This window comes from Octodon degus, unplaced genomic scaffold (assembly GCF_000260255.1).
Source record: "Octodon degus isolate 3935 unplaced genomic scaffold, OctDeg1.0 scaffold00032, whole genome shotgun sequence".
In the NCBI taxonomy this organism is placed as follows: Eukaryota; Metazoa; Chordata; class Mammalia; order Rodentia; family Octodontidae; genus Octodon; species Octodon degus.
The window spans coordinates 1,432,546-1,444,372 of NW_004524608.1; the positions used below are offsets into that span (position 1 = coordinate 1,432,546).

Below are 11,827 nucleotides of genomic sequence, written 5' to 3' on the forward strand. Positions count from 1 at the left end.
GGGGATTGAACCGCGGTCCCTGATGCCTTGCCAAGCTTGTTCTAAGTAGGTGCTTTAGACCACTGAGCCATCTCTCCAGCCCCAACCTGACTATTTTTATACCTTCAGTCCAGCTCTATAGTGCGCTCTCTCTCTCTCTCTCTCTCCCCTTCCCTCCCTCCCTTCCTCCCTCCCTTTCTCCCTCTCTTGCTCTTGCCCTTTCGCCTATTATATACACCAAGCACACTCCGTTCTGGGTCCCAAGGACCCTAGCCCTCTGGTACCTGACACATCGTCTACAAGCACAGAAACACTGTAGGGCCAGACCACCGCTGCGGGACCTTGGCAAGTCAGTTAACCCTATGGTGCTTCTCTCTTTCACCCTTGCCATTTGGAAGCTCTAAGATAAAAAGTGCAGTTGTCACCCAAGGACAACCATTGCACTGATGCTGCCCTCAGCTTCCTGCATTGCCCTCATTCCCAATTCTTTATCTGTGTTATCAATTCTAACACTGGCCTTTTGTAAACTTGGTCCCATCTTTCTGTAGCCAAACAATATAAACTAGTCAGAACCTGTCTGGACGCTATTTTTCCCATCTACATGAAGGACATCAGTGAAACTGCTGGGAGTTGGTGACCATCAAATGCCTCACTGGATACAGAGTAGTGTGTGTGCTTGCTCACATCGGTTCCTTCTCCCTTCAAGAGCCAGGGTCAAAAAAAAAAAAAAAAAAAAAAAAGAGCCAGGGTCACAGCAGCCTCAGATCCTGGTTCCAGCCCCTGCTCACGTGCTGTTGCTCACCACTGGGAGGTGAAGACTGCAAAGACGCGGGGACCGGTGGACGGCCCGGCGGGCAGCAGCACCGCGTGGCGGATGATGTTGAAGGGCAGCTGGCCAGGCTGGGCGCAGAGCAGCTGGGCCTTGAGGAAAGTGGTCCACTTCCTTTGCAGCAGCTTCTCTCCGCCCACGTCGTTCTAGGGCGCAGGAGGCGTCGGAAGGTGCCCAGTGGGCGTGGCCCCGCCCCTACCATCTCCCATTGGGTTTGCAGCGTTTGACCCCACCCCTGCCGCCTGACCATTGGCTCTCGAGAGGCCAACCACGCCTCCCGTCGAGCTGCAGACCTTGCAGACTTGTGCCACGCGGGAGGTGTGGAGCTTCTCGAAGAAGTCGAACTCGCTGGCTGTCTCCTCAAAAAAGAAATAAACGACCTGGGTCCATGGGATGGCGGCTACGAAGGAGGCATCCGCTGCGGGGCAAGGCAGAAGGTTAGGGACCTGAATGCCCTGAATAACCCCGTGAAAACCCTTGGATGGCTCTGGAGCCCTAGAGCCTTGGCTATGTGGGATGTCACAGCTGGTGGAGAGTAATGATAGGGACTCTGGAAGGCACGTGCACATGCGCGTTAGTCCCCAGTCCCGGGCCATCATTCACAGGGCCAGGTGTCCAGGACTGTGGAAGGGCTCAGTCTCAGGCGGCTGGGGGCCAGGTCCTTACAGTGCAGCCAGTGGAGGAAAGTGTCCGTCTTGAGGACAGGCCGGGAGCCCAGTGTGCGCATCAGGATGGGCTCGCTGCCCAGAAAGTTGTTCATGGTGCCTGAGTACAGCATCCCATCTAGGGAGGAGGAGAGGATCCAAGGCAGCTTAGCAGATGGAGGCAGCCCAGCCCTCCCAGATCTGCCTCTGACCGGAGCCAGCGTCCGCGTCAGTCTCTGGCTCCTTTATTCCTCTGTACCTTCCTGCAGCGTTCCCCTACCCTGACCACACATATTGGATACACTTCTTAAGTCCTTCTGTCCACAGGAAATGACCAAGGTGGCCTTCTGTGTTGGGCACTTTCCAGGCTTTCTCTGGCTACTCTTTTCACAAACGTGGCTGAACCATTTGCCAAGCATGATTACTCATTAATTCCAGAAAGTAACTTTTCTAGTTAGTACTCCTTGGGTCCTACCCTTCTTTCCCTGGAATACCTTCTTGATCTCTAGTTTTCTTTTGAATCTTACTCAAAAGCCAAAAACTGCCCAGAAAATAAATAAATAAATAAATAAATAAATAAATAAATAAATACAAAAAACTGCCTGGTGATGCGTGCCTATAGTCCCATCATTCCAGCAGCTGAGGCAGAAGAATTGGTTGCCTTGAGTTCTGGGCCAGTCTGGGCTACATGATTCAGGCCAGCCTGAACTGAACTACACTGGGAGACCCTATCTCAAAAAATTAACAGACAAACCAAAGACTGTCTCCTCCAGGAAGCCAGCGTGGGAAGTCTGTAATGGTTTGTATCCAGGAGAACACAGGGCCATGATTTCTTCTCTGTAACACAGGGCCATGATTTCTTCTCTGTAACCCCTTAAGTACCCAGCCCTATACCTGTCACACCCCACAGACCACAGTGGTTGGACAAGCAGTGGAACCTCAGGCTTCTTTTCTGCTCGATGCCTTTCTGGAACCCTCATGCCTCTGTCTTTCCACATTTCTCCTTCCACCTCTGATGTGGTCCTTTCACAGGAAGTAGTGGTTGGGATATCTTGTGCTCCCTCTGGTCTGTGCTCAACTCCTCTCCCCCAGGAAACTCCATCCTAGCGTGTATTTCACAGGGTGACTGGAGAAGGCAGATGCTGGCTGGACCAGGAAGCCTGATACTCACCCACCAGGACAGCAGTGTGATTGTGAGCAGGGTCAAAAGGGCTCTGACCTTTCCCTTCCATCACTTTTTCCTCTACGATGGGCAACAGGTAGGAATTGTGGAGTTCCTAGAGGGGGAAAAGAGAATGGCTGCCCAGAACACCAGAGTCTTGCATCTGGGAAGTGAGGGGCAAGAAGGAAGAAGGGAAAGGGACAAGGAGGGGACATTGGCCTGGGGCCCCAGAGTTCATGAGGGTTCTGAGGGTCCAGTTTTCAAGAGCCACAGAGGATCAGCTGGGAGGGGTATGAGAAGGGTCACTTAGAACCTGTGAGCTGGGTGTCAGACAACTCACAATGAAAGTGCAGGCAGGACTGAAGGCGAATGTGCCACAGGCATAGAGATGGGTGGCGTTGAAAGAGACCAAGACCCGGATGAAGTTGAAGCACTGCGTCTGGGGGAGACAAAACTTAGGCATTCAGGCTGCCCCCTCACTTCCAAGTGGAAAGAAGAGCTGGGCAGTGCTAGGGCTGCCCCATGCAACTCTACTGAATGCTACCCAGCAGTAACCACGTATACATGACCCTGCTGCTCTACTGGCTGTCCCACTCAAGGCCACCTCAGGATGGTCTCAGGGTACCAGGTTCCTGCCCAGAGTCCTTGTGCCACCTCCCCTTACCTCATTGCTCTTCTTCTTTAAGGCACATTCATGCTTTTTTCTCTCACTGGCTGGCCAGGGTATCTGAAGTGAGGATTAGAAGGATAGAGATGAAAGGAAAGGAGGTCTCCCGCCCTTCTGTGACCTGCTGTCCCCTCCTCAGTTCAGCAGCAGGCACAGTAGGGACATGTTTATGAGCAGTAAGATCAATTTGTGACTGGGTTATTACACTGGTAATACTAATATTCGTTAGGACACAGGTCCGTGATAGACACACAGCCTACGGAATCAGAAGTGAGTTCACATCTAGGCTCTGCCACTGACTGATTCAGCCATTTTGGTGAGTTAGTTTCATAGGCTGCTGGTGGGCACAACCTGGGGCATATACAAGCCTGGACACTTGGTTTTCACAGCTGCAGTGACCAACCACACATTTCCTGGAGAAAATGTCAGGTTTTTTGTCACACCTTAAAGAGTCTACTTTTTTTTTTTTTTTTAGAACAGAGTTTTGCTGTGTAGTTCAGACTGACTTTAAGTTCACTATGTATCCCAGACTGGCCTCAAACTTACAGCCATAGGGCCAGGAATATAGCTCAGCTGCACAAGCACGTGCCTGCTTAGCAAGCACAAGGTCCCAAGTTCAATTCTGAGTACTAAATAAACAAATGAATAAATAAGGGCCGGGGATATAGCTCAGGGACACAGCACCTGCCTGGCAAGCATGGAGTCATGAGTTTGCTTCCCTGTATCAAAAAACAAGAACCGAAAAAAACCTTACAATGATCCTCTTCTGCCTCAGCCTCCTGAGTCCTGGGATTACAGGTATGCACCACCACACCCAGAAAAGTCTACCTTTTAACCAGTATCCCATATACACAGGTGACCAAGAGGCTCCATATTGAAAATAAACCATGGAATCGATTGGTAATTACTATTTGCTCTCTCCCTTCCTCTCCTCCCATCACTTACTCCTATTTGGGCAGTGACAATGGTGACAGTCACTGGTTTCTACCAGTGGGTGAATAGCAAATTATTGATATAATTTGAGTCAATGTTTCCTCATGTATCAATGATTTCCATATCACCCACTTTTTTTTGGGGGGGGGGCAAAACTGGGGATTGAACTCAGGCCCTTGCGCTTGCCAGGCAACATATCACCCACTTAGCAGTTGAGATTATTCTACCGGTAACACCAAGGAGTAGCGACACCACAATCACATTTCTTATGCCAGACAAGACATATAGAGCAAGAACTGCTGATTGTTGCTGATGGTAGCTAACGGCAGTTGGGCTGTTCCTGCAAAGGTGGCCATGGCGCAGGGGAGCAGCCAGCCCTTCCCTGCTCCCAGCTCACACCCTGTGCCCCTGGCCTCCTCACCAAGTTCTTCAGCCTTGGGACTCCTGGGTCCTGGATGTCCAAGGCCAGAATGGCCTCTCGAGCTCCCACATACAGAGTGTTCCCATCATCACTCAGGAGCAGGGTGTCAAAATCTCGGAGGCCCTTATGCTGGAAGAAGCCAAGGACCCTGCGTGGGTCCCCTGTTGGGAAGTAGGGGGAAGGAGTGGTGAGGAGCAGCTGGTCCCTGAGACAAAGACTGGGAAGGGAAGGGCTTGCAGAGCTGCTTCCCAGGCCTTACCAGCAGCCCCTCGCACCCCGCCCTCCCGGCAGTCACAAGAGCTCTGTGTGTTGAACCATAGCAGAGAGGAGAGGCAGCTAGAGACAGCGTAATGTTGGGGGCAGGGGTTGCGGGGCCCACAATGGATGCTATTTGAGGCCTGGGGGTTGGGGAGCGTTGGTCCTCACTGGGAGGAGAAGCAGCAGGCAGGTAGACCTATAGGAAGGTGTTCACAGATAGATGCAGGATTGTGTGGCAGAGCTGTTAGGGGTTTTCAGGGTTCCTGTTTGCCACCTCTGCCACCAACCCTGCTTCCTTCCCCATCTCTATTACAGGAAATTTTCTCCATTAGAAACATTATTATAGAAAGAAAGTGTTTTCACCCTCTCTGAGGTCTATGTGGTATGCTTGAGTATCACTGGGCAGGAGAAGTGAGTGGATGGATGGAGGAGGCTCCTGTAGGTCCTGTCCCTCATCTAGGTGTGATGTGAAGGAGGCTGTGTGCACACAAGCGTGTGTTCCCATCCTGCCCCACTGGTACCTCAACAGAGAGAACGAATAGCTTCAGACCCTCTCATTAGCACTCACACTTTGGTGGCAGGTAGAGGACTGACTAGCTGACTGTCCCTTTTGTAGGCTTAGGGAATCTTAATCCAGGAATACAGTAGAGAAGGCCTGAAAAGGTCTTCCCTGGAAAGGTGTCTTCAGGGAGTGGTGTGATGGAGCCCTCAGAATGTACACAGCCCTCAGTTACTGAACTAGCTACCCCAGCCTGGGCTTGTGCTATGGATCACTGTGCTCCCCTCTTGAGGCTGTGAGCTTCCTGAAGGCAGGCCTAGGTCTGGCCCATGTTTGTGCCCCCACCTCCAGCACAGAAGAGGGCTCTCCATCAATGGGCAACTGCCTATCCTATGCCAGCTTGCTCCAGAAAGATGCTAAAGACCCAAGTGTGCCCAGGAGACCCACACCTATCACTCCTACAGGGCCCACATCCCTCTTCCAAAGCCTTCTCCATAGAGATGAGAGGGCCACAGCCTTCTCTAGCCGCAGTAAGAGACCAGCAGGCTGCACTACAGGGCTCCAAGGCCTACATGCCAGCTGGGCCATCCCAAGAGCTCATCCTGCTGGCTGTGGCATGTCCAGTGTGATCTGTGGTTGGCACTGGCCTGGCATGCTCTGGGCCACCTCATCTGCAAATGATCTAGTGTGGGGCTTGATGGGGGACACCTAGGACATGAAAGCAGTTGGGGTTTAAGATGCCCCACATGGTGACAGTGACAATTGAGAGAAAAATCTCCAACTGTGGACCTACCCTGGGCCCCTTGGACCCTTTCACCTTCCCTTCTATAGATTTCTATTTCTGACTTTCTCCACTACCGCGTTGCTCCCTGGCGTCTCTCTGGGCATCTATTTCTCCGTGTCTGTCTCCCCTTCCCTCTGCGCCCCCTCCCCCTCAGGACCCCCTCCAGCTCTGCTTCGTCATCCCCACCCCTCCTGGCCATCACACACTTACCTGCATCATATCTGACCCTGGGCATGGGCCCCTGCCCACCACTCCCAACAGCCAGTGGTGGCGGCAGCAGCAAGAGCAGTTGGAAGAAGAAAAATCCCAGAAGGCTCCAGGGGTCCAGGCCCAGGGCTGGGAGGGCCATGCTCAGCCAGAGGCTGTCACCAGATGGCTCTGAGGAAACAGGCATCCGGGTACTTTCTGGGTGAGTTGTCCTTACCACATCCCCCCTGGGGACCAATTGGAGAGCCCCAGAGAGCAGAAATGCAGAAGTGTGTGTGTGTGTGTGTGTGTGTGTGTGTGTGTGTGTGTGTGGTAAGAGGGGAGGGGAGAGGCCTCAGAAAGTCTCACTTCCACCCCACTCACTGACCTCAGCCTATTGCCTCAGTTTCCATCCTCAGAAGGGGCCTGGTGCGCCCCCATCTTGCCCTCTGGTCTCTTCTCAGCAACACCTCTGCTAAGCCATTTCTCCTCCTCTTAGTGTCGGGGAAGTCCTTTAGGCCTTTCTTCTTCAGCTTTTCCTTCTTCCCAAAACCCAGAGACTAAACCTTTGCCTGGCCCTGAGCAGGAGGCTGTCAGGTGAGCAAGATCCTGTACTCACAGTAGAAAATCTGGGGGCTGTCCTCTCCTGTCCTTTCAGGTCTGTTGACACCTTGCCTCATACCCACTCCTGACCCAGGCAGGCACCCCAGGTGTGAGTGAGCCTGCTCCAACCTCTCCCAGCCCCAGGGGTCTCGGGGTTTTTGACCCTAACTGGGTCTCTTCTTCCAGGAAGGCCATGCAAGCCTTCCTACCAGTTGGCTCCCAGCACTTTCCAGGAGTAGCCTGGGCAGGGGGTAGCTGACGCCCAGCCTCTGCAGGCTCCCGTCTCAGTGCTCTGTGCCTGCCTCCTTGTGTTCTGTGTCTCTCCTCCCAAGGCCGCCAGCCACAAACAACCCGTCTCACCTCACATACCCTTGAGCCAGTTGCGCTGAGAAACCCCAGTGTCCAGACTCTGGGGCAGGAGCGTCATTCAAGAGAAAAAAGGACAGGGTTTCTGGGCCCCAGAGGTAGGGGACAAAGGCTCAGCCCGGCTGGAAAGGGAGCGCGGCCCTCCAGGCACCCATCATGCCAAAGCCAGCAAGCACCAAGAGCTCTGTGCCAGGGAAACCAGAATTTCCACCTCGAGTTGTGACAGATCCTGGCTTGGGCGGAAGTTGTGGATTGGGAGGAAAAAAAAGGCTGACCTGCCTGGCAAGAGACACACCTCCCTCCCTCCCTCCCTCCCTCCCTCCCTCCCTCCCTCCCTCCCTCCCTCCCTCCCTCCCTCCCTCCCTCCCTCCCTCCCTCCCTCCCTCCCTCCCTCCTCTTGCTTCATTCAGTCTGTGCAGAGTTTAAAAGGTCTTTCTAGGCCATTTCATCCACCCCCTGCCTCTCTGGCTGCCTCCAGTCTATCCAGCCTATCTATGATTTCCTCTTGCTTGAGATTTCCCAGATAGGGGACTTAACGTCACCTCTTGTATTTCTCTTTTCACTTGTTTAGGGTCTCTGACTACTCCTACCTCCTGGGAAGTCCCTACAGTATTTTAACCTTCAACCTCCCACTTTTAGCTGGGCCAGAATCTTTAAAAGATGAAAAGAACCATATTAGGCTGTTTGCCATGACTTATCTGAGGAAGTCCCCCCCATAGTGTCACCCTGTCATCATCAGGGTGCCATCAGGCAAGTGGGAAGCCCAGGAGAGTTCCCTTCTGAGTACAGGCTTCTGAGGCACCCAGCCCCGTGATGGTTGCTAGTGCCTCCCCAGGGGGAGCCTCCAAGGGGCAGCCTCGTAATGCGGGGTTAATAGGCTGCAGGCCTGTGAAGTGGGTAGGCTCCTGCCCACTCAGCCAGGTCAGGTGACAGCCGTTCAAAAAGCACACATCCTAGGGCCAAAGCCAATGCCAACAAACAACCCCTCTGCATCTCAGACTCACATTGCTCACCACAAATAAGAAAGTCCCTTCTGGAGTGTCACTTCCATCCCTTCTGCGACAGCACCAGTAAATGAGGGATGCTCCTTCGAGAACTCTTTGGCCAAGCCCAGTCCTTAACCTTCTGTCTTCCCCTCGGTTCCCAACAGCTCTCAGCTCCCCAGGGATACTCTGAGACAGACCCCTCTTGACAACTGTTAAGACTTGTGCAAGACCCTCCAAACTCTCCTCACAGCTGATAGTCAGGTCCAGGGGGGCTGGGGAGATGGCTCAGTGGAATAAGTTTCCCTGGCAAACACAAGGGCCTGAGTTCAATCCCCGGTTCCGCCAAAAAAAAAAAAAAAAAAAAAGAAGTGATAGTCAGGTCCCTGCCAGACTCAGAATCAATTTCCATGACCGCACTTACAGTGGCTTCCTGACCCCCAGCTCAGATTTGGGAAACCACCTTGCCCAAGGCCCTTCTGCTGGAACCCACTGGCTTATTTAGGCCCCAGCAAGGACTCTGAGGGGGCAGTAAGAGGGGAGTTCCAGCATCTGAAATTAGTTTGGAATCCCCTTGGGTGGCAAAGACTTGCAGTGGGTGGGAGGGCAGCGAACTAAGCTAAGAAACAAACTCTCTGGAGGCAACTTGGCAGAAACAGAGATCTCTCTGAAGAGAACCCATCAGCTAGCATTTTCTTCCCTGACAAGGCCTCCCTTGGTCATGTTGAGGAGAGGCAGATAGGAGGAAAGGGACTGTGCCCCCAGGCAGTGTGCCCCTGCCCCCGGGCCTCTGAGTCTGCTTGCAGGTCTCAGAAGCAGCAGCTGTGGAGCCCACTGCCAGGGCTGGCTTGGCAGGTGACGCCCTGCACCGCCACCAGGGTCCTGTCCTTGAAGGACCGGTGCTGCAGGTGATGCTGCTCTTGCCACTTCCAAAGTCTTAGTAATTTTTAAACCAGGGCCCCACATTTTGTTTCTCATGCACCCCACAAATTATGTACCAGGTCCTGCCCACCCAAGAAGCTCGGAGCTGGCAGGGACCCACCCCTCCTCCATTGTACAGTGGGGAAATCAAGGCTGGAGAGAAGAACAACCCAGGCTGGAATGGAGTCAGGCAGCAGGCCAGCAGGGTGGCCGTGGGGCCAGACACCCAAGCACCAGGAACAGGGGCCATGATGCCATCTACCTCACTCCAGTCGGGGGCCCCCCAGCTGGTCTCTTCTCAAGCCCTGGAGCCCAGACTGCTACAGCACCACTGAGTTCAGCCTCTACCTGCTGGGGTCTTGCTCTCCCCTAGGCTCCTCCGCTGCATGGAACAGCAGCCTTTCCTGCCAGGCTGGCTGTGGGGGTGGAGGTGGGAGGAGAGATGGAGTCAGGGCTTCCCACCTCACCCTGATACCTCAGAACCTCCACCACCCTGGGGGCTCCACCACCACCTCAGGGTCTCTGCAGAGCACAGGCACCTCAGTGAGGGAAGGGCTCCTGGGGCCAAGACATGCCACTCCTGGCTTCGCCAGTGGCAGGCAGGTCCAGTTCCCGCCTCCTCCTCCTCCTCCTCCTCCTCCTCCTCCTCCTCTGCCTCCGCCTCCGCCTCCTCCTCCTCCACCTCCGCCTCCCAGCATGAGAGCAGCCCTCAGAAAAGCAGAGTCCTGGGTAATATCTGTTTCTTGGCTCCCCTTCCTCAGCCCCTCTTTCTAATCACAAAAGAGAGTGAAAGCAACTTCTACGTGTGTGGTGTGTCTGCTGTGTACAGGCGCCAGGGGTATCCCCGGCATCCCCCACCTCGTCTCCCACCATCCCATCTCTCCTGGCCCTTCCCCAGTGCCTCCCAGGTCCACTCCTCCAGACTGCCCAGGGCTGCGGCTGTGCTGAGGAGCGCACAATGCCCGACCCCTTGGTCTGCCCCCTCCGAGGGGCAGAGCAGCGGCAGACAATGGCCCGCCCCTCCCTTCAGAGCCATCAGTCAGCTCTCCCAGTCCCTTACCTGGAGCGCGGATGCTGCTGTTTCCCCCCTGGAATGTTAGGCGTTCCGGTTTCCCAGTGCCTTGTCCCTGCCACACCCCCACCCCCATCCCCAACCCCATCCCACCTCACTGGTCCTTAGTCACCATGGCAACCGCATCTCTAAGTGGGAGGGACCAGAATCTCCCCATATTCTTTCTCCTCTTCCTGTGCCCCACTGTGTCCCACCTTCTGTGGCTCTTGGAGCCACATGTGTGGGATCTGGGGGCTCCAGATGTGGGCATAGGGGAGGAGAGGCTATGCTAGCTAGCCCCCTTCCCACCTGCAGACATGCACCACTGGGTAGATATTCCTCAGCTGGCTTTAGGGGATCAAGAGGGCCAATTCCTCTTCATAACCACTTCTCTGAGAACTGTGTATCTGTGAGGGACACATCTGGATGCCAGCCTGGCCCCATGCAAACGAGGTTCACCATGAGGATGCAAATGAACACATGAATATCTATGCAAATAACCCTTGGGACAAAGTCTCTGTCCACAAGCCGAGCAACCGATTCTATTAATATTATCCTGACTTCCGAAGGAGGGGGCATCCACCATCAGGTCAGCTTCTACCTTTCCTTCCTCAGCCACCCCAGGCCAACTTTTAGGAGGGAAAGGTTGATGTGTAACAAGAGGAGGAGTGGAGGGCAGACTTCAGAACAGAACTTTGCAAAGGTCTAGGGGATAGAAAAAGACAAGCCTGAGCTAAATGAGAGACAGGCAGAAGTTTGGGTAAAAGCTTCAGGAGCTGGGTGTTGTATCCCTCTCAGTTTGATCCTAAGTAACTCTATTACCAGAGCTCTGTTCTATCCCCACAAAGCCTCAGCTTCTTCAGTTAAATGAGGAGTTGAAAAGCAAGCCCCTTCCAGCATGGCTGTCAGCATGCAGGAGAACTGAACAGGCCCCAGGGGAGCTAGGCACGGTGGCACTTGCCTGGAATCCCAATACTTGAGAGGCTAAAGTACAAAGATCACAAGTTGGAGGCCAGTCTGGGGAATAGAGCAAGACCCTGTCTTAAAATAAAATGTTAAGGGCTGGGGAGATGGCTCAGTGGAATAAATGCTTCCCTGGCAAGCGCAAGGGCCTGAGTTCAATCCCTGGTTCTGCCAAAAATAAATAAATAAATAAATAAATAAATAAATAAATAAATAAAATGCTAAAAGGGCTGGGGATGTAGCTCAGCGGTAGAATATCCCAGGTTCAATTACCAGCTACCATTAGAAAAGACGAGAAGCACACGCCTGTAAACCCAGCACTTGGGAGGGTGAGGCTGGAGGATCTCCTTGAGTTCAGAGCAAGACTGGGCTACATCGTGAGACCCTATCTCAAAGAAAAAGAAAAAAAGAAAGAAAGAAAAAAAGAAAGGAAATAAGAGAAGAGGGGGGAAAAAAGATAAGAAAAGAAAAAAGCACCATGGGTCTGAGGAGCAAGAATCTTGGGTCCCAGGCCTGGCTGGCGGCCTTTAACTTGCTGTGTGATCCCAGACATAGTACTTGCCCTCTCTGATACACAT

At 53.5% G+C, this 11,827-nt stretch overlaps 1 protein-coding gene across 1 annotated transcript in view; it reads right to left on the reverse strand.

Moving 5' to 3' along the window:
* Nucleotides 1-7,494, reverse strand: part of Sema4a (semaphorin 4A) — a 21,413-nt gene extending 13,919 nt beyond the window's left edge. The window contains exons 1-9 of the mRNA XM_023713786.1: nucleotides 7,335-7,494; nucleotides 6,387-6,554; nucleotides 4,636-4,796; nucleotides 3,279-3,341; nucleotides 2,955-3,053; nucleotides 2,624-2,729; nucleotides 1,475-1,591; nucleotides 1,102-1,226; nucleotides 782-954 (exon numbers count right to left, since the gene is read on the reverse strand). Of these exons, the coding sequence (XP_023569554.1) occupies nucleotides 782-954; nucleotides 1,102-1,226; nucleotides 1,475-1,591; nucleotides 2,624-2,729; nucleotides 2,955-3,053; nucleotides 3,279-3,341; nucleotides 4,636-4,796; nucleotides 6,387-6,554; nucleotides 7,335-7,392 (1,070 nt within the window). The 5' untranslated portion in view covers nucleotides 7,393-7,494. The remainder of the gene's footprint in view (nucleotides 1-781; nucleotides 955-1,101; nucleotides 1,227-1,474; nucleotides 1,592-2,623; nucleotides 2,730-2,954; nucleotides 3,054-3,278; nucleotides 3,342-4,635; nucleotides 4,797-6,386; nucleotides 6,555-7,334) is intronic.
* Nucleotides 7,495-11,827: the final 4,333 nt, after the last annotated feature.